The sequence below is a fragment of the Trachemys scripta genome, chromosome 8 (assembly GCF_013100865.1).
Source record: "Trachemys scripta elegans isolate TJP31775 chromosome 8, CAS_Tse_1.0, whole genome shotgun sequence".
In the NCBI taxonomy this organism is placed as follows: Eukaryota; Metazoa; Chordata; order Testudines; family Emydidae; genus Trachemys; species Trachemys scripta.
Window position 1 is genome coordinate 83,845,957 of NC_048305.1, and position 25,450 is coordinate 83,871,406.

Below are 25,450 nucleotides of genomic sequence, written 5' to 3' on the forward strand. Positions count from 1 at the left end.
TCACTCCCAGGGCGAGTCATTCAGCAGGAATTTTGGATGTGCACAGAACACTGACAGGATTGGCTCCCATATGGTTGCAGAACTGCAGTAAAGTGGAACAATTTTCAGCTTGTGTGATTGGAGGATATCTGGATGCATATTATAAGACTGTCCTACATAAATGAGGAAAAGTTGAGGTGCCTTTATTATTCTTTTGTTCCACTCTTTCTCTCTATGGGGAATTTGCCAATGCAATATCACTGTCTTCCTTTTAAACAAATAAAACTAAAAAAAAAAAAAAAGCAATGGCTGTTGAAAATAGCAATTCCAGTCCGAATAACCACTGGGAAGCATTTGTTGCTCAATTTATTCTACTTTTTCTACAGCAAGTTACAGTGGATCAGTATCTTTGATTTGGGAGAAATGAAGTAACAGCTGCCCAAATTGAGCTTGAGCACTCCTGAATTTTGAGGGTGTTCAAATCTGGAAGGCAGGTGCTAGATTCCCTTTCTGAATATTAGCTAACTCTGGAAAAGAAAAGTCAATTTCTGCTTCCATGGCTCAGAAGTGTAAATCCTCCTACGTGCCTGGTACTGTATCTAAAGCTGCCCAGGTCCTAGTAGAGCCTCCCCTCGCTTACTTTTCATTTTAAATTCTAGTGGGATCCACGTACCTCCCTTGCTAGGCTTCAGATAGAGAGGTGCACTGTCCATTTAGTCCACCCAATTCTTCCTTTGGGGGAGAGCCCAGGGCTGGGGCAGCAGGAGGTGCGGGGGGGGGGGGACAGGGGGAAGCCCAGGGCTGGGGCGGCAGGAGATTCGGGTGGGGGGAGAGCCCAGGGCTGGGGTAGCAGTGGGGTGCAGGTGGGGGCCAGAGCTGGGGCAGCGGGGGTGTGGGCAGGGGAGAGTCCAGGGCTGGGGCAACACGGGGTGCGGGGAGAGCCTAGGGCTGGGATGGGGGCGGCAAAAAACCTAGAGCTGGCTTTGTCCCTACCATTCACAGCAAGCTGCAGCATGAGGTTTCAGTTCCACACTCCTTCCCCCACCCTTTCCTGTTAATTGCGGCCGTGGAAATGCCGGGAAATGTAGTTCTTTCCCTGCTCCAGGGCTGGCTCTATAGGCAGGGAGCTAATCACGGAACTACAGCTCCCAGGGCCCCCTGTTGGTTCTCAGCTCCCATGCTGGATTCTTGTGCCCCTGCAAATTTGCCGCCCCAAGCAACTGCTTGCTGGTGCCTAGAGCCGGCCCTGCTTCTGACCTTAAAAAGCTATGAAGACACTTAACTACCGAGGTGCCACTATATAACAAAAGATTACTTTCTCTATTACCAACCAACAAGTTCTTTCCTCTCCTCACGTATTCCTTGAGCCTAGTATTGGTGACCATCTGTACTCACGACACCCAGCTTAACAGTTTCTGCCATTGTGCTCTGTAGTCAGCGGATGATTGTGTTTTTGCTGCTGCAGGCACGGTGATGTGGCGCTAACTCCATTCTGAAATCTGTCTTGTCTGATTAAACCCCATTTCTGAAAGACACTTCTTTCACCCAAAAGTGTTTTGAACGTGATCACAGTTACTCAAGTGCACATCTTGGAATAGCAATATCAAACTGGTAAACAATAAGACCAAACCACTCACAATCTGAAACAAATACCAAACCACTTACCCTCATATTACCACAAAGACTAACAAATTTGAAGGTGTTCCCAGGGTATGATCATTACACTCCCATTATTTCTTCATACGCCGTGTTTGATTTTATTGCCCTGTCGAGCTGAGTGGCTGTTGATTTATTTGTTTGGAACTAACTGGTGACTCAGAAATTGCTGCAACCTTTAAAGAATTCTTGATGGAGCTAAGTTCCCACATATGTAAGTTCATGATGTGCATTCCACAGCATCTCCTAGCAATCTTGTAGAGGGTTTTCAGGACAGCTTTCCTTAGAAGAATGTATACCCAGGGATCTAATATTTGATTCCACGTTGCCATTCGGAGAACAACAAGTATTGTTTCACAGGTTTCCATTGAACGATCTGCATTTATTCCAATATTGGCCATTGTCACCTGGAAAATTGAATATTTTTAATTAAATATTAGAAAACCATTTTAAAACAGCATGCATGTGACTGAAGTGATTATTTCAAATTACTCTCTCTAAGCATTATCTGATAATCCTCCCACAGATTAATGCTGAATAACAAAATAATGCTTTGTATGAATATAGCACATTTCAATCCAGAAAAATCCCAAAATGATCTTATAAACAATATCTATATTTAATGGAGGTAATCAGAAAATTTCCAGCAGAGCACTGTTTCAATAAAATTTGCTAATTCGGCAAAAATCAGATCATTTTGCAAAGACAGCCCAATTTTGCTGAAGTTCCAACAGAACCCAGGCAAGGTTCAGTACCTTGGCTAGCTTTCTGCCAGTGAGGCCACCTGGCTTCTTGGCAACCCCCGCCTCCTCCCCCGCCCCTCCCACCTCCCCGAGAACTGCCCTGGAACTCCATTCCCTTTTGCAGAGAATTTCAGAATTTCTGGTTTTCATTCCCAATTGGAATGGAACTAGATTTCAAACAACCAAAATCCTCTATAAAATAGACTTACCTTTCTCTGCACAGTTCTAATGGTTAGCTACTAAAATGCAACCACCCCTGCAATGGGGGCTGGCTGGCAGCTAGCTGCAAAATAGGGAGGAGTAGATATAGTGGCCAATGATACCGAGGTAAATCTTTGGTCATACAAAATATGCCATGGGTTCTCTAGATGTAGATTTTCATTTATACGGATATTGGCTATTTTCACTTGGGAAATTTTTACACATAGACCTAGCCTCTCACATTTTGAAAATATAAATCTGTCTAGAGAGCACAAGACCTTTGTTTTCTAAACATTAAACTGCAATGGAATGCAACTAAACTAACTCAAAGACAAAGGGTTGAGCTGCCTCTGCCAAGATTCAAACCAGCGGATCCTAAGAGCCTATATATATTGCAAACCTGATGCTTAGGCCAATAATCCATCCCCTCTTGCTAACGAACACTCAGAGGATTTCATTCATTCTCAGAAGCACTGGGAGTAAATTACACCTGTATTCCAGCGTTACTGCTACTGCCTGCCCTTGTAGTTCCCTCACAGGAAGGCAGCTTTCATTTCCAGATGCCATTCAACAGGAACATTTCTGACAGGGGAAGCCTGGGAGAGACACAGATTCAATGCATCTGAAAGGCACCATGACCAGGCCCTCTTCATGGCTGGCCTCACCCACTTTCTGGACTGCTGTGGGTAGCTTTGACACACCACTCAATAAGCAAAGGCTGACAGAGTCTTGTGCCACTGAGACATCTGTCTCTCCATGTAGGCTCTCTGCCACCAGGGACTTGCAACCTGGGTTCCTCTGGCTGAGTGAGTCTGCTGGGGAATGTTAAATTGTCTCTTTAGATTAATAACATTAAAAGCATCAGACATTTTTAGTAGGAGTACAAGGTCCAAATTCTATAAGACTCAAAAAGGATGCAGCACTATTGGGTACCAGTTCCAAAGCCCATAAAGTGAGTTAGAAAAGTAATTAGGAAACAAGATACTTTATAACTGACACTGCGACTACATTGATCTATTAGGTGTTGTAAGGATAGGTCAGTCTGTTCAAGTGCTAGTCTGGCATTTGTACAAACAGGGAATATAAAAAAAGAAAAGGAAAAAAAGAAGAGTGAGTGAGGAAAGAAAACTACTGTTGAAGAAGCCAAATTGTTTATTTGACCTTTTTAAAATAACCTGTTGTATTCCCGACTCCTGAACCTGGTTTGCTGCAAAGAGGTAGAGCAATGCATCTGACTACAAGTTGAAGGGTGCAACAGAGAAGAACTTGAACTGTGACTGCATCTATTTGTATGAATGTTTCTGCATGAGCATGTGAAAGAGAGACCTGGAGGACCCATAGAGACTGTCTGAAAAAAAGCTGGTAAGCTTGGCAGGAAGATGGCTGGGAATTGGTATGAAAGTGAGGAATGTCTGAGTGCCATGCCAGTATAAACAGCTTTAAGACAGCTTCTCTGAACCTGCTTTCCACTCTACAGTCATTGGGCACATTCCTCTCTGACATCAACAGTCCATTGAAACTTGGAGGACTCTTATGGCTTCTGCATGGGATCTATTCTCATGAAAGCTTTTCATTTTATTTATTAGAAGCATAATTCTGCAAACCACACACACACACACACACACACACACCACGAAAAGCTTATGCTCCCAATACTTCTGTTAGTCTTAAAGGTGCCACAGGACCCTCTGTTGCTTTTTACAGATTCAGCCTAACACAGCTACCCCTCTGATACTTGACACACACACCACTTACTCATTCCATAAAACTAGTCTACAGCAAAAGGAAGCACAAGAAAAAGTAGCAGAATTAGAGCTAAAACAATGGTATAAATAATTGAAAAAGCAGAAATCATATAAGTGTGTCTATTTTATTCACTATATGATTTTTAAATACAGATTTATAGTTTTCAAACATACTTCGAGGTCTCTTATTTACACGTACTTTCTAAAAATCCATCTGTTATTGTTCAAATTTGGATTCTGCAATTTTAAGCAATCCAAATTGGAATTCTGTACATTTTGGGGAAAGGGATTGCATAGCTTTCCAAGAAACAGAATTTCTCTATTTTGATTTTTATTAAAGCTGTGTATTATTTTTTTCTTCCAAGCACATAGTGAATTTTAGAATATTACTCTATAAAACTTCTATGATTCTTTTCCATTCTAGTGTTAATCACTTTTAAGGAGGATCAATTTTCCATTATTTATAGTGCTGAAATAGGGAAATAATATTTACTTTAATAGTGGATTTATTCCTTTGTATCATTTTAAGATCAGAAAAAGATATCTAATTTGGATACATAATTTTTATGGTTTACATTATTTGGTAAGGTGTAACTGCTAGGACAGTTAATCTACAAGTTTGGGCTGTGCAAAAAATGGACATATGCAAACTCTCAAATAAAAATTGTTATGTATATATTCCACAAAGTGCTGAAAGCTTTGGAATCCTTACATAGAACATGTCGAGATAAAGAGATATCCAAAAATTTTCATAACTATAAAACTTTGCTTCACAACCATGTTATTTAAAATACTTTCTACATAGCGTTCCAGCTTATGTTCAGTGAATGAAAGAGAAAATAACATTTTCTGATTGGTCTACATTACGAGTTTAGGTTGACTTTAGCAGAGTTAAATCGAATTAAGCCTGGACATGTCCACACGACGAAGCCCTTTTTTTTCGACTTAAAGGGCCCTTTAAACCGCTTTCTTTACTCCACCTCTGAGGGGATTAGCACTAAAATCGGCCTTTGAGGGTTGGATTTGGGGTAGTGTGGACAGAATTCGACGTTATTGGCCTCCGGGAGCTATCCCACAGTGCTTCATTGTGACCGCTCTGGACAGCACTCTCAACTCAGATGCACTGACCAGGTAGACAGGAAAAGCCCGGCAAACTTTTGAATTTCATTTCCTGTTTGTCCAGTGTGGAGAGCACAGGTGACCACGCAGAGCTCATCAGCACAGGTAACCATGACGGAGTCCGAGGATCGCAAAAGAGCTCCAGCATGGACAGAACGGGAGGTACGGGATCTGCTCGCCATATGGGTAGACGAATCAGTGCTAGCTGAACTCCGTAGCAGTAAACAAAATAGCAAAATATTAGAAAAGGTCTCAAAGGCCATGAAGGATAGAGGCCATAACAGGGACGCACAGCAGTGCCGCATGAAAATTAAGGAGCTAAGGCAAGCCTACCACAAAGCCAGAGAGGCAAACGGAAGGTCCGGGACAGAGCCACAAACATGCCGCTTCTACGCGGAGCTGCATGCCATTCTAGGGGGTACAGCCACCACTACCCCAACCGTGTGCTTTGACTCCATCAATGGAGAAACACACAACAGGGAAGCGGGTTCAGGGTACGAGGAAGATGATGATGAAGACAATGAAGAGAGCTCTCAGCAAGGAAGCGGAGAAACCAGTTTCCCCAACAGCCAGGATATGTTTATCACCCTGGACCTGGAGCCAGTAACCCCCAAACTCACCCAAGGCGTGCTCCCAGACCCTGAGGGCACACAAGGGACCTCTGGTGAGTGTACCTTTGTAAATATTACACATGGTTTAAAAGCAAGCGTGTTTAATGATTAATTTGCCCTGGCAATCGCAGCCAGTACAGCTACTGGAAAAGTCTGTTAACGTGTATGGGGATGGAGCGGAAATCCTCCAGGGACATCTCCGGAAAGCTCTCCTTCATGTACTCCCAAAGCCTTTGCAAAAGGTTTCTGGGGAGGGCTGCCTTATCTCGTCCGCCATGGTAGGCCACTTTACCATGCCAGGCCAGTAGCACGTAGTCTGGAATCATTGCATAACAAAGCATGGCAACATATGGTCCCGGTGTTTGCTGGCATGCAGACAACATCCATTCCTTATCTCTCTTTGTTATCCTCAGAAGAGTGATATCATTCACGGTCACCTGGTTGAAATGGGGTGATTTTATTAAGGGGACATTCAGAGGTGCCCGTTCCTGCTCGGCTGAAAAGAAATGTTCCCCGCTGTTAGCCACGCGGTACAGGGGAGGGGTGAAGTGATCATCCCAGAGAATTGGGTGTGTGTGTGGGCGGGGGGTAGTTAGGTTTGTGCTGCATGTTAACCCGGAAACCTCAGCCCCTCCTTTTACATTGCAAACCCATTTTAAATGGCCAACCCAACGGGTCCTTGGTATGGGAAATGAGGGCGCTGCTGTTTGAAACCATTCCATGTTATGAAGGTTAAAAAAGCCAAAAGACTGTGGCTTACCATGGCTGCCTGCAAGCCGAATTCTGTTGTCTGGCTCTGCGTGAGTGATCTCTCACACCAAACCGGCAGGCCCTCAATATAAGAGGAAAAATGCGACCTTGTAACGAAAGCACATGTGCTGTGTAATGTGAACAGCAAAATTTAACGTGAAAAAGTGTACCCATTGTTCTCTAAAATGTGTCTTTTTTAACCACCTCTCCCTTCTCCTTCACCAGCTACAAATGTTTCTCCTTCGCAGAGGCTAGTGAAGATTAGAAGGAGAAAATGGCGGACTCGGGATGATATGTTCATGGAGCTCTAGATGTCCTCCCACGTTGAAAGAGCACAGCAGAATGCGTGCAGGCAGTCAATGTCAGAGTGCAAAAAAGCACAATATGAACGAGAGGAGAGGTGGCGGGATGAATCGCGGGCTGAACAGAAAAGTGGCGGGCTGAAGATGATAGGTGGCGTCAGCTTGCAGACACAAGGCAAGAGTCGATGCTTCAGCTGCTGGAGCATCACACTGATATGCTCCAGCGTATGGTTGAACTGCAGGAAAGGCAGCAGGAGCAGAGACCGCCGCTACAGCCCCTGTGTAACCAACAGCCCTCCTCCCCAAGTCCCATTGCCTCCTCACCCAGACGCTCAAGAACACGGTGGGGGGGCCTCCGGCCACCCAGTCACTCCAACCCCAGATGATTGCCTGAGCATCGGAAGGCTGGCCTTCAATAAGTGTTAAATTTTTAAAGTTTTAAACTGCAGTGTGTCCTTTTCCTTCCCTCCTCCCCCACCCATCCCAGGCTACCTTGGCAATTATCCCCCTAGTTGTGTGAGGAATTAATAAAGAATGCATGAATGAGAAGTAACAATGACTTTATTGCCTCGAAGGATGCTCGAAGGGGGGGAGCGGAGGGTGGTTGGTTTACAGGGAAGTAGAGTGAACCGGGGGAAGGGCGGGGCGGAGGGTTCATCAAGGAGAAACAAACAGAAGTTTCACACCGTAGCCTGGCCAGTCACAAAACTGATTTTCAAAGCTTCTCTGATGCTCACCGTGCCCTGCTGTACTCTTCTAACCGCCCTGGTGTCTGGCTGCGTGTAATCAGCGGCCAGGCGATTTGCCTCAACCTCCGACCCCCCCATAAATGTCTCCCCCTTACTCTCACAGATATTGTGGAGCACACAGCAAGCAGCAATAACAATGGGGATATTCTTTTCGCTGAGGTCTGAGCGAGTCAGTAAGCTGCGCCAGCGCACTTTTAAACGTCCAAATGCACATTTCACCACCATTCGGCACTTGCTCAGCCTGTAGTTGAACAGGTCCTGACTACTGTCCAGGCTGCCTGTGTACAGCTTCATGAGCCATGGCATTAAGGGGTAGGCTGGGTCCCCAAGGATCACGATAAGCATTTCAACACCCCCAACGGTTATTTTCTGGTCCAGGAAGAAAGTCCCTTCCTCCAGCTTTCGAAACAGACCAGAGTGCCTGAAGACGTAAGCATCATGTACCTTTCCCGGCCATCCCACGTTGATGTTGGTGAAACGTCCCTTGTGATCCACCAGGGCTTGCAGCAGCATTGAAAAGTACCCCTTGCGGTTTATGTACTCGGTGGCAAAATAGGGATATGGGTTCCATCTATCACCCCACCACAGTTTGGGAATCCCATTGCAGCAAAGCTACCCACTATGGCCTGCACATTTCCCAGAGTCACTACCCTTGATATCACCAGGTCTTTGATTGCCCTGGCAACTTGGATCACAGCAGCCCCCACAGTAGATTTGCCCACTCCAAATTGATTCCCGACTGACCAGTAGCTGTCTGGTGTTGCAAGCTTCCACAGGGCTATCGCCACTCGCTTCTCAACTGTGAGGGCTGCTCTCATCTTGGTATCCTGGCGCTTCAGGGCAGGGGAAAGCAAGTCACAAAGTTCTATGAACGTGCCCTTACGCATGAGAAAGTTCCGCAGCCACTGGGAATCATCCCATACCTGCAGCACGATGCGGTCCCACCAGTCTGTGCTTGTTTCCCAGGCCCAGAATCGGCGTTCCACGCCATGAACCTGCCCCAGTAACACCATGATTTGCACATTGCTGGGGCCCGTACTTTGTGAGCGGTCTATGTCCATGTCAATTTCCTCATCACTCTCATCGCCGCACTGCAATTGCAAAAACTGGTCCTGGTTTTGCTTTGGCATGTCCTGGCTCTGCATATACTCCAGGACAATGCGCGTGGTGTTCATAGTACTCATAATTGCCATGGTGATCTGAGTGGGCTCCATGATCCCAGTGCTATGGCGTCTGGTCTGAAAAAAGGCGCGAAACTGACTGAGGGAGGGAGGGGCAACTGACGACATGGTGTACAGGTACAGGGAATTAAAATCAACAAAGGTGGCTGTGCATCAGGGAGAAACACAAACAACTGTCACACAGAATGGCCCCCCCAAAGATTGAACTCAAAACCCTGGGTTTAGGAGGCCATTGATTTCACGGAGGGAGAGGGAAGCAAATGAATACAGAACAAATCTGGTCCATCTATTTTTTACATCTTAAGCTGGCAGCAGACGGTGCAGCATGACTGATAGCCATCGGCATCTTCTGGGTGCTTGGCAGAAAATGATGTACTACGATTGATAGCCATCATCATCAAGAATCAGATGCCCAGAGTGGAAAGTTTGGTGCAGTATTTCTTAGAGGAATCTGCTGAAGAACTTTCCCGGGTGCCTCTGATTGAACTCACTGAGGAGGACGACAACGACGGATACTAATCGTAATACACCATCCACTGCCAAAAGGCAAGGAGCTGCTGCTGTGTAGCAATGCAGCCCCACGTCTGCCAGCACCCAGATCACCAATGAAGGCTACTAGTCATACTGCACCGTCTACTGCCAAAAGGCAATTAGCTGCTGTGTGTAGCAATGCAGTACCACGTCTGCTGGCACCCAGATGACATATGGTGACTGTGAGCTGAGCTGAGCAGGCTCCATGCTTGCCGTGGTATGTTGTCTGCACAGGTAACCCAGGTAAAAAGACACGAATCGATTGTCTGCCTTGCTCTGATGGCGGGGGAGGGGCTTGACGACATGTACCCAGAACCCCCCGCGACACTGTTTTTGCATCATCAGGCATTGGGATCTCAACCCAGAATTCCGATGGGCGGCGGAGACTGCGGGATAGCTACCCACAGTGCAACGCTCCAGAAGTCGACACTAGCCTCGGTACTGTGGACGCGGTCCGCCGACTTAATGCACTTAGAACATTTTATGTGGGGACACACACAATCGACTGTATAAAACCGATATCTATAAAACCGGCTTTTATAAATTCGACCTAATTTCGTAGTGTAGACATACCCTTAGTCATATGTTTGGACTCTGATCCCACTTAAAAGTAGTATAAGAGAGGAATAACTCCATTGAAATCATTGGAGTAACACTGACATAAAACCAGTCAGATCAGAATCTAACCATGCAAGCATGCAAATTGCTACTGCCAAATGCAAGACTACCAAAGATTCTGGAAATCAGGTTCACAGAAACCAGTGATGGAAAATGCCTAGCAGGTAATTAAGTCTATTCTCTTACCAATACCAAATTATTCTACAATCTGTTTGGGGAAGAAGAAGAAAAAGACTCTGTTCTGACCTCTAAACACCTACATATAATGTTCTATAAGATACCCTCCGCTGTATGGGAGGATAAGAGTTAATAGTCTGTTCAGACACAATAATTCAGGATTCATTTTATTAACTGAACTGGGTGCCTAGACACTATTATGATAAGTACATGATAAATTAGATATGCTTTTGGTGCTTTGTCCAGTCTAGTTAGGGTGACCAGATAGCAAGTGTGAAAAATTGGGACGGGGGTGGGGGGTAATAAGAGCCCATATAAAAAAAAGCCCCAAATATCAGGACTGTCCCTATAAAAATTGGGACATCTGGTCACCCTAAGTCTCATTTTAAATGTGCCCGGTAACAGAGCTCCCATTACTTTCCTTGGAAGATTATTTCAATTTCATAGATCTCACCAAAAGGAAAGGATCTTTGATACTTAGCCTAAATTTTTCTTTTCTCTTTCAAAATATTTATTTTTTATTTGTATTACCATAGTGCCTCTTACTTTATCTCATTACTAGATAGTGGAAATTTGTATTTGCAAATAATTTGTACTATACAGTTGACAGACATAACATGTTAAATACCACAGCTATGCCCATTACTCCTTGATCATGTTAAATAATCCCTTCCCCTCCTTGGTAGTATTTGCACTAGACATGCGCAAATGTATTTCCAAACCCACTAGAACTTTATCATTTCAGTATTAGGAAGAGAACTTGATTTGCTAATCAGTAAGCATCATGTACATTTATTACATGAAGAGTTCATGATGATTTGTGGGGTTATCATAAGCAGAAACAGATTCCCTAAAGATAAATGTAATATTCCAATAATTTACTGCTTCAGACTTGGTTGTCTCACCTCCTCCAACCAGCAACCAACCCAATGGAGACCTTTTCTTTCTTTTTTGACAAGTCCAAGATCCTCGGCCACGTACCCCAATTGAAGCTTGAGGATGGGGAGGAGGGGAAATCTTCCCAGCCTCTTTCTCCATTAGACCACTTCCAATTGTGCAGGCTATCCCCATACTTAACTATGGTTATCTCTGAAGAGGCACAATTGCCTACTAACTACCACTGCTCTTTGAGAAGCAAGTTGTTTTCTCCCATCTTCTTTTATCAGGAAGCCAGCAGTGAAAGCCAATGCCACCTTCCAAATCCAAGTAAGGCCCTTCTGGTGGCTAGCCCATCCACAGTCTGAGCTAAGTGGGCCCAGGAAAACACTCCTTCTATACCTGCTATTCCAGCCTCTTAAGCACTATGAGGCAGCCATCTTGCACTGGGCTAACTGAAGCAAACCATCCACAAATCCTATCATAGGTGGCATTACCGTAAGTATTTCAGCCCCATAGTATTTAAACAGCCAGAGCAGCAAGCCTGGGAGAAGTGTGTCTCCGTCATGTTGTTGCTTCCTGCCCCAGAACAGCCTCCGTTATGGTGAGAGGCAGGGGGCCACTTTGTTAGATCCTCAGAGAAAAGGTGCAGGAAGAGCCAGATAACTGGGGGAGGTCACTTGCATACTCATCCCCGATCCCTAACCTCAGAAAACAAAGGTGAGAAGGGAGAACCCAGGTTCTGTTGGAGGAGGTTGGCACAGATGAACAACCTGAGAATTCCCTGCCCATGAAACTAAGAATATGTGGAACTAAGGAACTTAATACTGCAGAGCAAGGGGATAATCTATAGTGAGTAGCAGCTCCACCTCTTCTTCCTATGTTAGGTTTCACAAAACGCAGCCTCATTTTTCAACACCCAACATGCTTGGTGAAAAAAGTTTAAAACATTTCCCTCAACAGCTATAAATCCCCCCTCATTTCAACTTGACATCCTTCAGATCTCTGCAGAAGGTTAGTACCCCCATAGAGGCCTTCCCCCAATGCAACTAAAATTAGAAGGTGCCAAGATTCCACATCACGCTCCAAATATAAATATCACATAACTTGTGTTTCACTTCCAGTTGGATCTCGATGGCATGAGAACTAATAGGCTAAATGGCACAGCAGCTAGTCGCTTTCCTGTTCCTATTTAGAGACCTACAAACCAACAAGTCAAAACAAAAAGCACATTTCACAGCTAGTTACGAAACAGGACATACTGTGTTACTGGCTTTTGTACATTAAGCCTAAACACTCCAAACCCATCTCTCCCACACTGCTCCCTCCTGTGCTGCAAGAAACTGCATAAAAGCAGGCCACCAAGAGGATGGATCTAGAAAGCAGAGCTGGCACTAGGCATAAGCAGACTAAGCAATTGCTTAGGGCCCAAGCAGGTCAAGAAAGCCCCCCTATTAATTATCAGGGGGTAGCCGTGTTAGTCTGTATCTACAAAAACAACAAAGAGTCTGGTGGCACCTTAAAGACTAACAGATTTATTTGGGCATAAGCTTTCGTGAGTAAAAACCTCACTTCTTCGGATGCATCCGAAGAAGTGAGGTTTTTACTCACGAAAGCTTATGCCCAAATAAATCTGTTAGTCTTTAAGGTGCCACCAGACTCTTTGTTGCCCCTATTAATTATTAGCATATGTTGGGGGGGGCACACAAAAATATTCCTGCTTAGGGCCCCCACTGGGCTAGCACCAGCACTGGCTTAGGATCCCACTTTCTATATGGAAATATAAGAATCTTATGGGTTGAAGCAACCTTTCCCCCCCAAACAGATTGTTAGGTTCCACGGGTTTTATATGTGCCCCTCAGTCCCCTTGAGGGGAGTCTTCATATATCTTACAGAGTTTGCAGAATTCTCTTCCCCCTCCCATAAGTTTCACCACAGACCGGTATAAGATCCTATCTGTAGAAATGCATGGTCTGACAAGCTTTAATATAGCTAAGAGAGTTGTGGCCGAATTACATATTATCATTAAATCACACACGGCGGTGACAATGTAGTGATGCATATCTCCCCAAAAACTTGTGGAAAAATAATCAGTCTGCATTTTATTCCTGCAAAAAGTTATTTAAAAATTTTGCTCTTCCGAAGTCTCAACAACTGACATTTATAAGAGGCCATGTACTGTACATAAAGCTGCAACAGTCAGTACAAGCTGACTAGAAGATTCAATTTTGTAGCATTTTATCAACAATGGAATTTTAAAGAAGTCGTATACATCTTTTATCTACAATTTTATATTCTCTGAAACCTAGGAGTTATCAAAGAAGTGCTGACACCAACTTACCTATAGCACTGCTATAAAAGTGTCACAGCTTGTAAATGGAGAATGTAAGTTACTGTTGAGCCAAAACAGAGTCCATGCAATAATTACATTTTTATTTGATTTCTTATTTTATATTAGTCAATTAAAAAGCAAGGAGTTCCCAGAATAACATCACATGGTGCATGTACTTCTGCTGCCACTCAAATACACACACTTAGTTTTACACTGCACTATTTACAACAATATTTGGTCTAAAGTTTCTGTTTTTCCCTAATGATCTCTTCCTCTCTATTTTAAAAACTATGGGCCATATCCTCATATAGTGTAGATGGGATGTGCTTTTTTACACTAACTGTGGATGTGGCCCTTGTAGTTAAATTAAAGCCAAGTGTGTGGCTTTTCTATAGAGCTGTGGATAAGAAAACTAATAGGAGAAAAGAAAATGTTGCACCTGTTTTATTGTTTGTTTGTTTTTAAAAAGTGAAAGTGAAGTCAGTAGAACTATTTGTATGAGTAAAGATTACTCACAGGAGTAAGGGCTGCAAGAACAAATCTTAACAAGTGAAAAATAAATGGCCTGATTCTCCTTTCTTTTCCATGGAGGTAAATCAGGAATAATGTCATAAAGTTAACCATATAACACTTGTACTAGAGCAGTGCTTCCCAAACTGGGGTTCGTGAACCCCTGCGGGTTCGCATATTACAGGGGGTTCGCCAGAAAAATTTCCTAATGGCGGCCAAAGGACCCCGGGCATGGAAGGCGGCAGATAGGACCCGGCTGCAGGGCAGACAGCCCGAGCCCCATGGGGCGCTGAGCAGGCAATGGAGCCCAAGCTTGTGGCAGTTGGTGTCAGCAGCCCGAGCCCAAGCAGTCAGCGGGGGGTCGGCAGCCCAAGCCCCCTGGAGCATGGGGCTGGACAGTTGGGGCCAGGCAGCCCAAGCCCTGGCGGTCAGCGGGGACCGGTAGCCCGAGCTCAGTGGAGTGCTGAGCGGGCAGCCTGAGCCCCGGTCAACAGGGTCCAGCAGCCCGAGCCCCACAGAGTGCGGAGCCGGCAGCCCAAACCCCAGCACGGGGCCAGCAGTCTGAGCCCCATTGTGGGTAGGGCAGCAGCTGGGACCCCAGGCGCACAGGTGGCAGCTCGGACCCCTGTCCTTGGCAGACAGGGGAAGTTGGGCGGCATGAAGGGCGGCGTGAGCAGGGGCCGGGCTATACATGGGGGGTGGTCGAGGCTAATTTGTCCCTCACGGGGCACCCCCCCTAGGGACAGCCCTGGTGGCAGAAGAAAAGGTGATGCAAGAATCAGCTAGTGTTTCCTCAAGTCCACACTATGGAAAATCTAAGTCTAATGATCATGATGGCCCTGGAGAGTCAATTACAAAGAAAAGAAAATATGACGATTATATAAAATATGGCTTTACACGCATTGGTCATCAAGAACGTCCAAAACCACTGTATGTAATTTGTGGTGATGTTCTAGAAAACTGCAGCCTCAAACCTTCTCTACTTCAGCGCCATTTAGAAACTAGGCATCCTACACAACTCAACAAGCCTGTTGATTTTTTTCAAGAAAATTAGCTGAGAGGAAAAGTGACATTACCCAGTTTTATATCCAAAGCAAGTTCTGATAATGAAAATGCACTTGAAGCGTCATACCGCGTGAACTACCGAGTAGCAAAAGCATCAGGAGCCCATACCATAGCAGAGAGCTCGATTGGTCCATGTATAAAAGACGTAGTTCATTGCATGCTCGGAGAAAAGGCTGCAAAAAGGACTAACATGGTACCGTTGTCAAATAATGTAGAAACTACATAGAGTGAAAAATAGTTCATATTATGCTATACAGTTGGATGAATCAACTGATGTAGCTAATCTAGCTATTTTGCTACTGCTTATACATTATGTGAATGAAGGTATGGTTGAAGAAGGCTTGTTGTTTTGCAGACCACTGGAAGAACATATAAGTGGAGAAGATATCTTCAATCTGACTAATGCATATTTTCAAGAAAAGGAAATAGATTGGTCTCGTTGCCTAGGCGTTTGCACTGATGGGGCCACATCAATGAGGAGAAGTATACTGGATTTGTAGCTCGAACAAAAAAAGGTTGTATCAAAAGTCTCTCCGACTCACTGCAGTATCCATAGACAAGCCCTCTCAACAAAATGCATGCCTGAGGGACTGAAGGAAGTGCTGGACCATGCTGTGAAAATGGTGAATTTAAAAAAATCATGGCCAACAAATTCCAGAATATTTCACATACTTTGTGAAGAAATGGGTAGTATACACAATTATCTGTTGACCCATACCGAAGTTAGATGGCTCTCACGGGGCAAAATCCTTGTGTACTTGTTTGAGCTTAGAACGGAAATCCTAGGGTTTTTTTTTTTTTCCCCCTCAACAGCCACCCTTTCCATCTTGCCAGCTGTATGGAAAATAATGTCTGGCTCCAGAGCCTAGCTTATTTAGCAGATGTTTTCTCAAGAATTAATGACCTAAATTTATCTCTTCAGGCCTCAATGTAACAGTTTTCAATGTGCAAGAGCGAGTTGAATCCATGATAAAGAAGTGGCAGTTCTGGGAAAGTTGTTTGGAAAACAATCAAACTGAGTGTTTCAGTAATCTTCATGACTTCCTGGCAGAACAAACTTCAGTTGGATCAGTGCACTAAAACCAATATACCTGCACACCTAAAAAGGACTTTGCACAACTTTCAGGGAATACTTTCCAGCTATGTCAGGCAATGACGACTGGATTCACAACCTTTTGGATGATACCACTTTCTCAATGCAGATATTGAACACCGAGGAAAAAAAGAAATTGATTGAGATCTCCCGTGATTACAAACTGAAAAGGAGTTTCAGAAATCTGTCATTGATCAACTTTTGGCTGAGTTTAAGAAACGAGTACCCCCTTCTGGCAGAAAAAGCTACTACAGTTTTATCATCATTTTCAACAACATACTTGTGCGAGAAAGCGTTTTCCTCATATGCACATCTGAAAACCAAATACAGAACCACACTTGATGCCAAACCAGGTCTGAGACTTTATCTTTCTCCAGTGGTTCTGGACTTCCAAGAGCTATGCAGAGCAAAGCAAGCGCATCCAGCACACTGAGGAAATTTAAACTTAAATCCCTGGAAATATTCATTTTTAGGAGGAGGTTCATGAGATTTCACAATTTAGTGAAAGGGGTTCACAGGTTGTTAAAGTTTGGGAACCACTGTATTAGAGGCAAATGAGATGCAAGGGGGCAGATTCTCAGTTGGTATAAACTAGCATAAATCTGTCTGATGGTATACCAAATCTACTCCAGGTAGGAGTCTGGCCCAATATGTGTACATTCAAGTCCATGTCTGTTTGCTGCTAATATGTACTCACCTACATACATCAATTCACTGATTATCCTTCTGAACACAGTTACCTTGAGAGAGCAGTCATGCACTATGTAGATGTGAAGGACGCTATCCTGGGAAAATATATGGTGAAGGGAAGTGCAAAGTCCTAGATAGCTAGTGCTATCAATTACGAAAATCAAATATCCAAAGTTCAGAAAAGATTCTGGTGTCCAGGTTTGACTGAGGATACCCAAACTACGGAGGTCTTATGGTTAACGTAACTTGGCTGGAGATCTGGGTTCCATTCCTGGCCCTGCCATGGCCTTCCTGTGTCACTTTGGATAATTCATTTAATCTCTGAGCCTCAGTTTTCCCCATCTGTAAAACAGAGTTCAACATAACTCACAGGAGTATTGTGAAGCTAAAATCATTAATGTTTGTGAGGTGCTCAGATACACCAGTGTGGTGAGAAATGCCAGAGGAAAAGCCTACAGCTATATTAATAGATTTCCAATCAAATAATAAAAGGTCACTTTTATTATTAGTGAGTCAGTTGACACATTCAAAAGTCTTAGGACAGAGAATACTGCTGTATGCACATACCACTGTTCAAGTATCACATTTGTATAGTTTCTCAGCTCAGATCAGAGAATTAGAGGTGGTGTCACTGATCATCCTGTAAAGTTCATGGGACAGGACAGATTCTGATCTCACACAAATGTTATACTGTTGTAATGTCAAAGAAATTATTCCAGCTTTACATCACCATAATTTTGATTAAAATAAGGCTCCCTGGTAATTTGCTGACAATCCAGCTACTTCCGACCTAGAGGTGTAAGCAGTTCTTGGTGCAGTTGTTGAGTTGGCCAGCACAACCCTTGGCCCACACTGCTTCCCACAGCCCCCGATGGCCTGAAACAGCCAGTGGGAGCTGCAATCGGCTGAACCTGCCGACGCACCTGCGGACGCTGCAAGTAAACAAACCATCCTGGCCCACCAGCGGATTTCCCTGACAGGCCGCATGCCAAAGGTTGCCAATCCCTGGTCTAGGACCTATACATGGGTACCAAACTATGCCCAGCAAGAGACCACAAGAAGGAAACTGTCCACCCCAATCTTGGCTCTTTTGAAAACCAATGATGGGCCACTCCTGGAGCATTTCATAATGGGGCACAAATATGTCTTCTGCATGTTATCCCCTCATACACCCCGGAAATGGCTAGTAAGCACAGGGCAGTGGCTAGCCACTTGAGTACAAACCCACCTTGACCCTGTGGGTACGTACTCGAGGCAGCTAGCCTGTGCCACCACTTGCTGCTGCCTGTGCTTCCATGGCTACACTACTCAATGAGAACTAGCAAGAGTAGGTTCTTGCAAGCTGGGACTCACACCCCTAGTTACAAGTGTAGATGTAGCCTTAGTGCACGGCAAGCTAGTGCAGGGTAGATTTACACCATGGCTTGCCACAAACTATATGTTTGTGTAGACAAGCCCAGAATCAGTTACAGTCTCAATGTTCTTGGGTTATTTGAGTGGAAAGCTAAGAAATTTTGGAGCTGAAAATAGTAGATGGCTCCACATACAATGCAAAGGCACATAGTGCCTAAAAGGATGCCAGCTAAAGAAACTGCCCTTGTAAGGCTGTTTGTAAGGTATGAAGAATGAGGTTGTTATGTGTAGTATTTTTTATAAATATCATATGGTCCTTAGGTTTCAAGTCCATTATTTGTGTCTATATTAGGTAAGAATTCAATATAGGGCTGAATTCCGTAAGTGTTCCTTGCTCCTACTGACTTAAAGGATGCCACAAAAATCAGACCTATGCTCAGAAGGAGCATACAAAGAGGGAGAAAAAAGATCATAATTACATAATGAAGGCCTTTTCCCCTCCCTGTCCTCTAGAGTGCAAAAACACTGTATGCATTGATGTGGGGCCCAATCTTGCAAGCCCTTGATGCACAGGTCTCACAAGGACTTCAAGCAGTCAACTGATTTGTGAACCAGTGAAACCCACTGTTCACTGTGTTGTACATCCCCATCTAATGACTAGTCCACAGTGTTAATGGGTTGGCTGCCTGCTAGAAGAATTATTCCCTTAGCTCAAAAGGCAGGCTACTGCTTTTAGCTCTGACAATCATGGGTTTGATCTCTGGTTGTAACCCATAGCGGTGGTCATTAGAAAGACAGAAATGGACATTTATTCATAGTTATTTGTTTATAGTACATGTGTCTTGTAGGGTTGAGAAAACAAAAATATATTTTAAACACTAGGGGCCAAATCCTCATGTATATTCATTTAAGCCAGTGGATCGATGGCGATTTAGAACATCTACAGATCTGGGCCTAAGCAAAAGTGAATGTGACTTTTTTTAGTGTTGTAAAATATTCTCAAAGCTCTATAAAAAAAACTGGCTCACTTTTATACAAATAGCTTTACAGAAGTGTTTGTTAAAGGCTGTGCACTGAAAAAGCAGGGAGAGTGAATCGCAATTACATTTACTTAGTTGGAAGAAATAAATTACAACTAAGTAAGTTTTATTTTTTAACTGTTGACAAACAAATTAATCACACTATAAATCCTAATAAGGATGGTCATGAAACTGTTTTATCTTTTATTATTAAAGAGAGAAGAGGAAAAAAGATCTAATCTTCATTTAAGGATGATTTATTTTTCTCCCCCCTCCCCAGGCTTCAGAGCTTGAGCTCCAGCCCAAATCAAAACTTCAAAGCACTATCTGCACAGCTATTTTTAGAGCACAAATGGGAGCCCTGTTAGCCTGAGTCTGTTGACCAATGCTGGGAGGCTCACTTCCTCAGGCTGTGTAGACATAGCCAGAGAGCAAAGACAGTCTCTGCCCCAGAGAGCTTACAAGATAAGTAACTGGCTGCACTTCAACGGTGAGTGAATACTGTTATGTAAATATATGATGTCATTATTAAAGTAGTTTAAAAGAGTGTTAAAAGCTGGAGAAGAATCTGCAATAAGTAAGTTTCATAGCTAGCACTTGGTCTCCTATCACTATGATATTCAGCAAGCAGAAACACAGAGGTAGATAAGAGAAGTTAGCTAGAGCAAAGTGAGAAGCCAAGAAGAGGATTTAAATGACGATCTCTTCCAAATATGAGCTGATCCTGCAGTACTGTTTGACATAGCTTTAATGGCTGTTTAAAGAAGGAAATAACTAATCTATAATCACCTGTGGGGGAGAGGGAGAATCAGGATTTCACATTAATACCAAAATTAAATATCCATAATGATACTTTGGACAGCTTGGAGTATCGATATTACAGAAATGGTATAAGGCATGAATTTATCAGATTAAAACTGGCCAATATGGAAGAATTGCTGGAAATGTTCCATGTGAACTTATTTTGGCAAAGAAGGTTTAGGTCACATATTTACCATTTAAAGAATTTATCAACCCACAGGACAAAGATCCAATCTCAGTCTAGGCAGCTATCCAAAATTGATTATTCGGTATATGATTTTTCAAGCAAAAAAGACCTGAGTACACAACTATCTTAGCCAAAGAACATAATCAATTCTACAGTAACTGAGCCCAAATTGGAATGCTTCCTATTTTGGATCAAGTAGCAAATTAAAAGTCTTTAATGAAATGAGCAGGTCTTGAAAAGTTTACTAATTGCAGGCATGCAAGTCAGAGATAGATATTAAATCTGGATGGAGAATAGAAATACTCTTTTGTGGAGGATTTCAAGATTTTGTAGTTTGCTTTCATTCTGATTCAGAATAAAACCCAAACTCTCCAGGAAAGAATTTCTGAAAAAAAAAAATGTTTTGAAACATTTTGTTTTGACAAAAATGAAAAACACTTCAATTTCAGTTAATTTTTATTTTATAATACCACCAAATTTAAAAATCAAATCAAACCATCATTTTGAAAGGGAAAAAAAATCAACACATTTTGTTCCAAAAATGGCAAAAATGGGCTGTTTTAACATAGGAAAGAATTCTTTCCTTTCTCCTACCCTGCCGTTCCCAAAATAAAATTTTGTTAAAATCATCGTTATTTTGCAAAGCATTTCCATTTTGATGGAACTGCATTTTCCAAATGAAAACTGTTCCACTGAAGTTTTTTCAACTAGTTCTAGTAAATATGAACAATGAGGGTGAGACCCAGAAGTAATGCTCTGGCAAAACCCATTCCCATGTCAGCTGCTGGTAAGTGTGGGTGATGTCACTATTTTAGGGCTCTGTCTTAAATATTAGTCTCAGTCTGGTAAGTACTGTATCTGATAAAACCAAAAGCTCCTCTCCCCTTCCGGAGCTCATGGCTGCTGCAAGAGAAGAGATTCTCTACTATTCTACTCTTCTACTAGACCCTTTTTACTACTGTGATGACGGTCTTCATCTGGCTTTCTTCTCCTCCCAATCTCCTGAGTGTTGTACTGCCAAATCTGGAGAAGAACAATTTCTAAATAGTCTGTGAGTAAACTATACCATGACTACTTTTAGAAAGCATTCAAAGATACCTCGTTTGAAAACTGACATGAACTCTACATAAACTCACATAAATAAGTTGAAAATATTTCTCCTCCTCTGTATACCATAGCTAGTCTAATCTTTGCAATCCAGATTAGTCCCATACAGCGAATTATTGCTCTGAAAGGCTGAGGCCAACTGGAATTTTACCAAACTTGAGAAAAAACAGATCACTTATGAAGACAAACATTTGTGAAAATCCAGCATTACCCTAGGTATATATATATAATAGAGCATAAACCCATGATTTAATTCTATACAGTGCAAAAAATATACAGCTATTTATAGTCAATTCTATGTAATGTGTTGCTATGACTGAGAAAGATATGGTATAGTTATGGTTCCACCACAGATATATTTTATTTTATTCAAAGAAACTATATTTCTGAGGGTAGGGTGGGAAATCATTAAATTAAAGGCTGTATCAGTCCCGAACGTGGCATAAACTAGTGTAACTCCAGTAAAATCAATGGAGCTATGCAGATTTACATGAATTTAGGATCTGCCCAATGGTTCACGTAGCTACCGCTCTTTAAATAAAGCATTGTAAATTCATTTTATACTTGTGTGCAAGCATCAGGAAATTCAAAGCTCTGATTCCCACAGCAACAATAATTATTTAAATATGGTACTATATGAGGTTTGTGTGTAAGTATATGTAGTACCATGGTTTAATTGTGGCTGCTGCAGAAATCAGAGCTTCGAATTTCCTGATGTTAGTTTGTAAATTGAAACAAGCAAACTTGATATAAATTTACCAGAGATTCCTCCAAACAAACCCAAAACAAAAATTCTTTCTATACAACAATTCCTTTGTACTGACAATAAGCAGCTGAAATTTCAGCCAAAACAGCCAATTTCCTGAATTTATAAACACCTAAAAACATGGGCTCATAAAAAGGTTCATAGCAATGTTCCAGTAATAAAACCATTTAGTACATTAGCAGTTCATTCAGAGGAAATCAAACAGGAACGATAACTGAATTCTCCCTATGTTGAAGGACATACTCAAAAGCTGTCTGACTATCCAGAGCCCACCAGATCAGGAAGAAAGAGGCTGTTTCTCCCAATGAAGCTTGCAAGCCTGATCAACGCACAACAGAAGATTTATTTTTCCATAAGGACTCAGAAAAGACTGTTTTCAGTCTCAGATCCTCCTACTTGGGCTAAATAGCAGGTCTGAAGAAGAAATAATCTCTAGAGGACAGTAATCTTTATAATATTGATTCTATGAGTAAAGATAAAGAGCCAGATCCTGCAGACCTTTTCCAGGCAGAAACCTCTCTTTTTTTTCCCCTATAAAATTAGTTCACTTCTTTTAGATGAGGTGAAAGAAGTAAGCTCTTGAAATGGGCTTGAATTGGGACCATGTGCTGGATTTGCGAGAGGAATGGCTATTTCTTTTTAAGCTTGTGCACCAGGTCAGCATTGTCCTCGGATGGGTCAGCCTGCTGCAGAGCCAGGTTGTAGTGTTAGCAAGGTCTGGCACTAAATTTATCATCTTTTTCCTATCGAGACATTTCGTCTTTTTCTTTCCCTTTGCAGCAGAAAAAAGAACCATGTATATCAACCTACTAGTTTTCAAACATCTCAAACTAACAAAAGTAAGGATAAAAAAAAGTGGAATAGTTTCAACCAGTTCTATTTTAAACTCTCGAATTTGCTGAACAGAAATACTAAGGGCGCCATTTATGGCACTGTTTTTTTATGTAGTTACAACTTTTAAATAGCTGCTTGGCCAGATGAGTGAAGAGATTTAACATAACCACCAGCGATCTTCAGAAACATATTTGTACTAATTCAAAGACTAATTTATCCTTATTCAAATAAAATGTTAATTCTTTTTCATTGGGATGCAGCATCCTCCAGAAAGTTAGCCTGAAAATCATGAAATAAACACTGATATCCCTTCTTTATGAAATTTTCCATTCGGAAATACTTGTCCTCTCAAATGTATGATTCAGCTACCAAAAAAATCAACTGCCAGAGACCATAAGAGAGAATCTACTGTACTTTAAAGCTATTTTATTTTGTCAGGAAATAAAAGGAGATTCAGCATTTTTTTTTTTTTTTGAGATAAACTGCAGAAAGAAAGCAATGAGCAGATATAAATATGATGAGATTTCATACACATCAGAGTAAGGTAATATGGAGATTTAATCAGCCAAGATACAAAAGTGTGATATACAAAGCAGTAATGCAGAGACAGACTTCAGGGTTAGCATGAGAAATACATTGGATATAAACTTGCAGGGTAATACCAGTGTATTAAAACACGTATGTTCACACAAGTATTAAAGTGATATGTATAGAAGTTCTTGTAAAACAAAGGCGGTAAGAATGCTTTCCTCTATACTAGTAATAATTAAGGGCCAGATCCTCAGCTGATGATAATCAGTGAGCACCACTGACCTCCAAGAACCTTTGCCGATTTACATCAGCTGAGAATCTGGCCCCAGTGATGGAATTCTACATGCAGCAGCCCAGAACAGAGGCAGCAAATTGTACTCCAACCATACAGCCTCCTTCACTAACATGCCCTTCCCTTCTCACCTCATAACAAGAGGCACAAGGGCATGCAGAAGAGCCATTTTGCCAGCTGTACTCTACCCAAGGAACTTTCCCTACATGTGTTATTCCAAAGGTGGCCAGTTCCAGGCAGCTTAGGGTCCCTTTAAACTAGCTAAACTGTGGAGGGGAAGAGGGGAAAGGAGCTAACTGGAATTGGGACACCGGACTGAAACCCAGCTCCCTATTGTAACTATTGTACCACTCTTGCATTTCAATAAAGATAATAAAAAGACAATGAAGAGTTAGAGTAAGTTCAGAGAACTGCAATTAAAATAAATGGAAAAGATGTTTCTCCATAGCTGGAATGTGATCCTGTACAAAATTTTACTCTCAGACCCATCTCATGTGGAATTACAGGAAGTACATTTTACTACTCCAAATAGCAAAATATTGAGAACTGCAATTACCTCTTCAGCCACAGAGAATTTATGTGATAAAGTCAGAATCTCTTCAGATGAATGTAGCTCCAAAAACAAGCAGTTTAAGAAATAGGCTAGGCAGCATGTCACTGTCAAAAGAGCAGCTCTGTGTAACAGCATATATTGTCACTGACATGCATGCCACAAAATGCTGCAACCCCTTCTGCTTTCTTTGGGAATCCAACCTCTTGGGGCCAAATCATGCTGACCTTGCTCTTAAAAAAATTCCCCATTTTCTTTGATGAATAAGGATGAGCAGGAATTGCCCTTTGGCAACACAAAACATGATTTGACACAATCTGGTTCAGCACCGAAGTTGTGTGTTAACATTTTTGGAAAATATTATCATGAAACAGTCTTTCAGATTATCAGGCAATCCACAACAAGCATAGAGTCATTGGGACCATTCATCCCACACGTGGGTCATGCCCATACAGGGAACAGTAAAATATGTGAGTTTCCTCTTCTGGAGTTTCCTATGAATTCTCCCATCATGATGAAAGAGGAATGGAATAAGCAGGGTGTTCAGTTCCCCCAAACTGGCAGATCCCCCAAGAGCTGCATTACTCTAAGGGAGACCATGGAAACTGTGCTCTAGACTGCGTCTGCACTCTCTCCTGCTCCCTTCCAGCAAGGCTCCCGCAGGAGGGCAGAAAGCACATCCTCACAGCCCTGCTCATCAGTGACCTGCTCATTTCTGGCTGGGAAGCATAAGAAAGTCACTGTCTCAATGTATGTTAGGTAAGAGTCATGGGTATTTTTATTATTATGCACATATTTGTACTTCATGAGCCCCTAGAAGCTCCAACAAAGATTGAGATCTATTGTCCCAGATGTACTTACACACGGAAACAGACAGTCCCTGCCCAAAGAGCTTGCCATCTAAACAGAATACTTTGGCACAGAAGAAAGACTTAGTATTTAAATCATATATGTAAAAGTATTAACTACAAAGAGAAAAAAAGTTATATTGCATTTAAATATTTAACAGTGGGTATAAATCAATGGATAATGTGCAATATTTGGGAACATTGATTTTATAATGAAAACTGAGTATCTTCATT

General features: G+C 42.5%; 1 protein-coding gene across 2 annotated transcripts in view; it reads right to left on the reverse strand.

Moving 5' to 3' along the window:
- Nucleotides 1-1,176: 1,176 nt before the first annotated feature.
- PTGFR (prostaglandin F receptor) overlaps nucleotides 1,177-25,450 on the reverse strand; it is a 34,563-nt gene continuing 10,289 nt past the window's right edge. For both annotated transcript variants that reach the window (XM_034779428.1, XM_034779429.1), the window contains exon 3: nucleotides 1,177-2,042. In XM_034779428.1, the coding sequence (XP_034635319.1) occupies nucleotides 1,737-2,042 (306 nt within the window). In that variant the 3' untranslated portion in view covers nucleotides 1,177-1,736. The remainder of the gene's footprint in view (nucleotides 2,043-25,450) is intronic.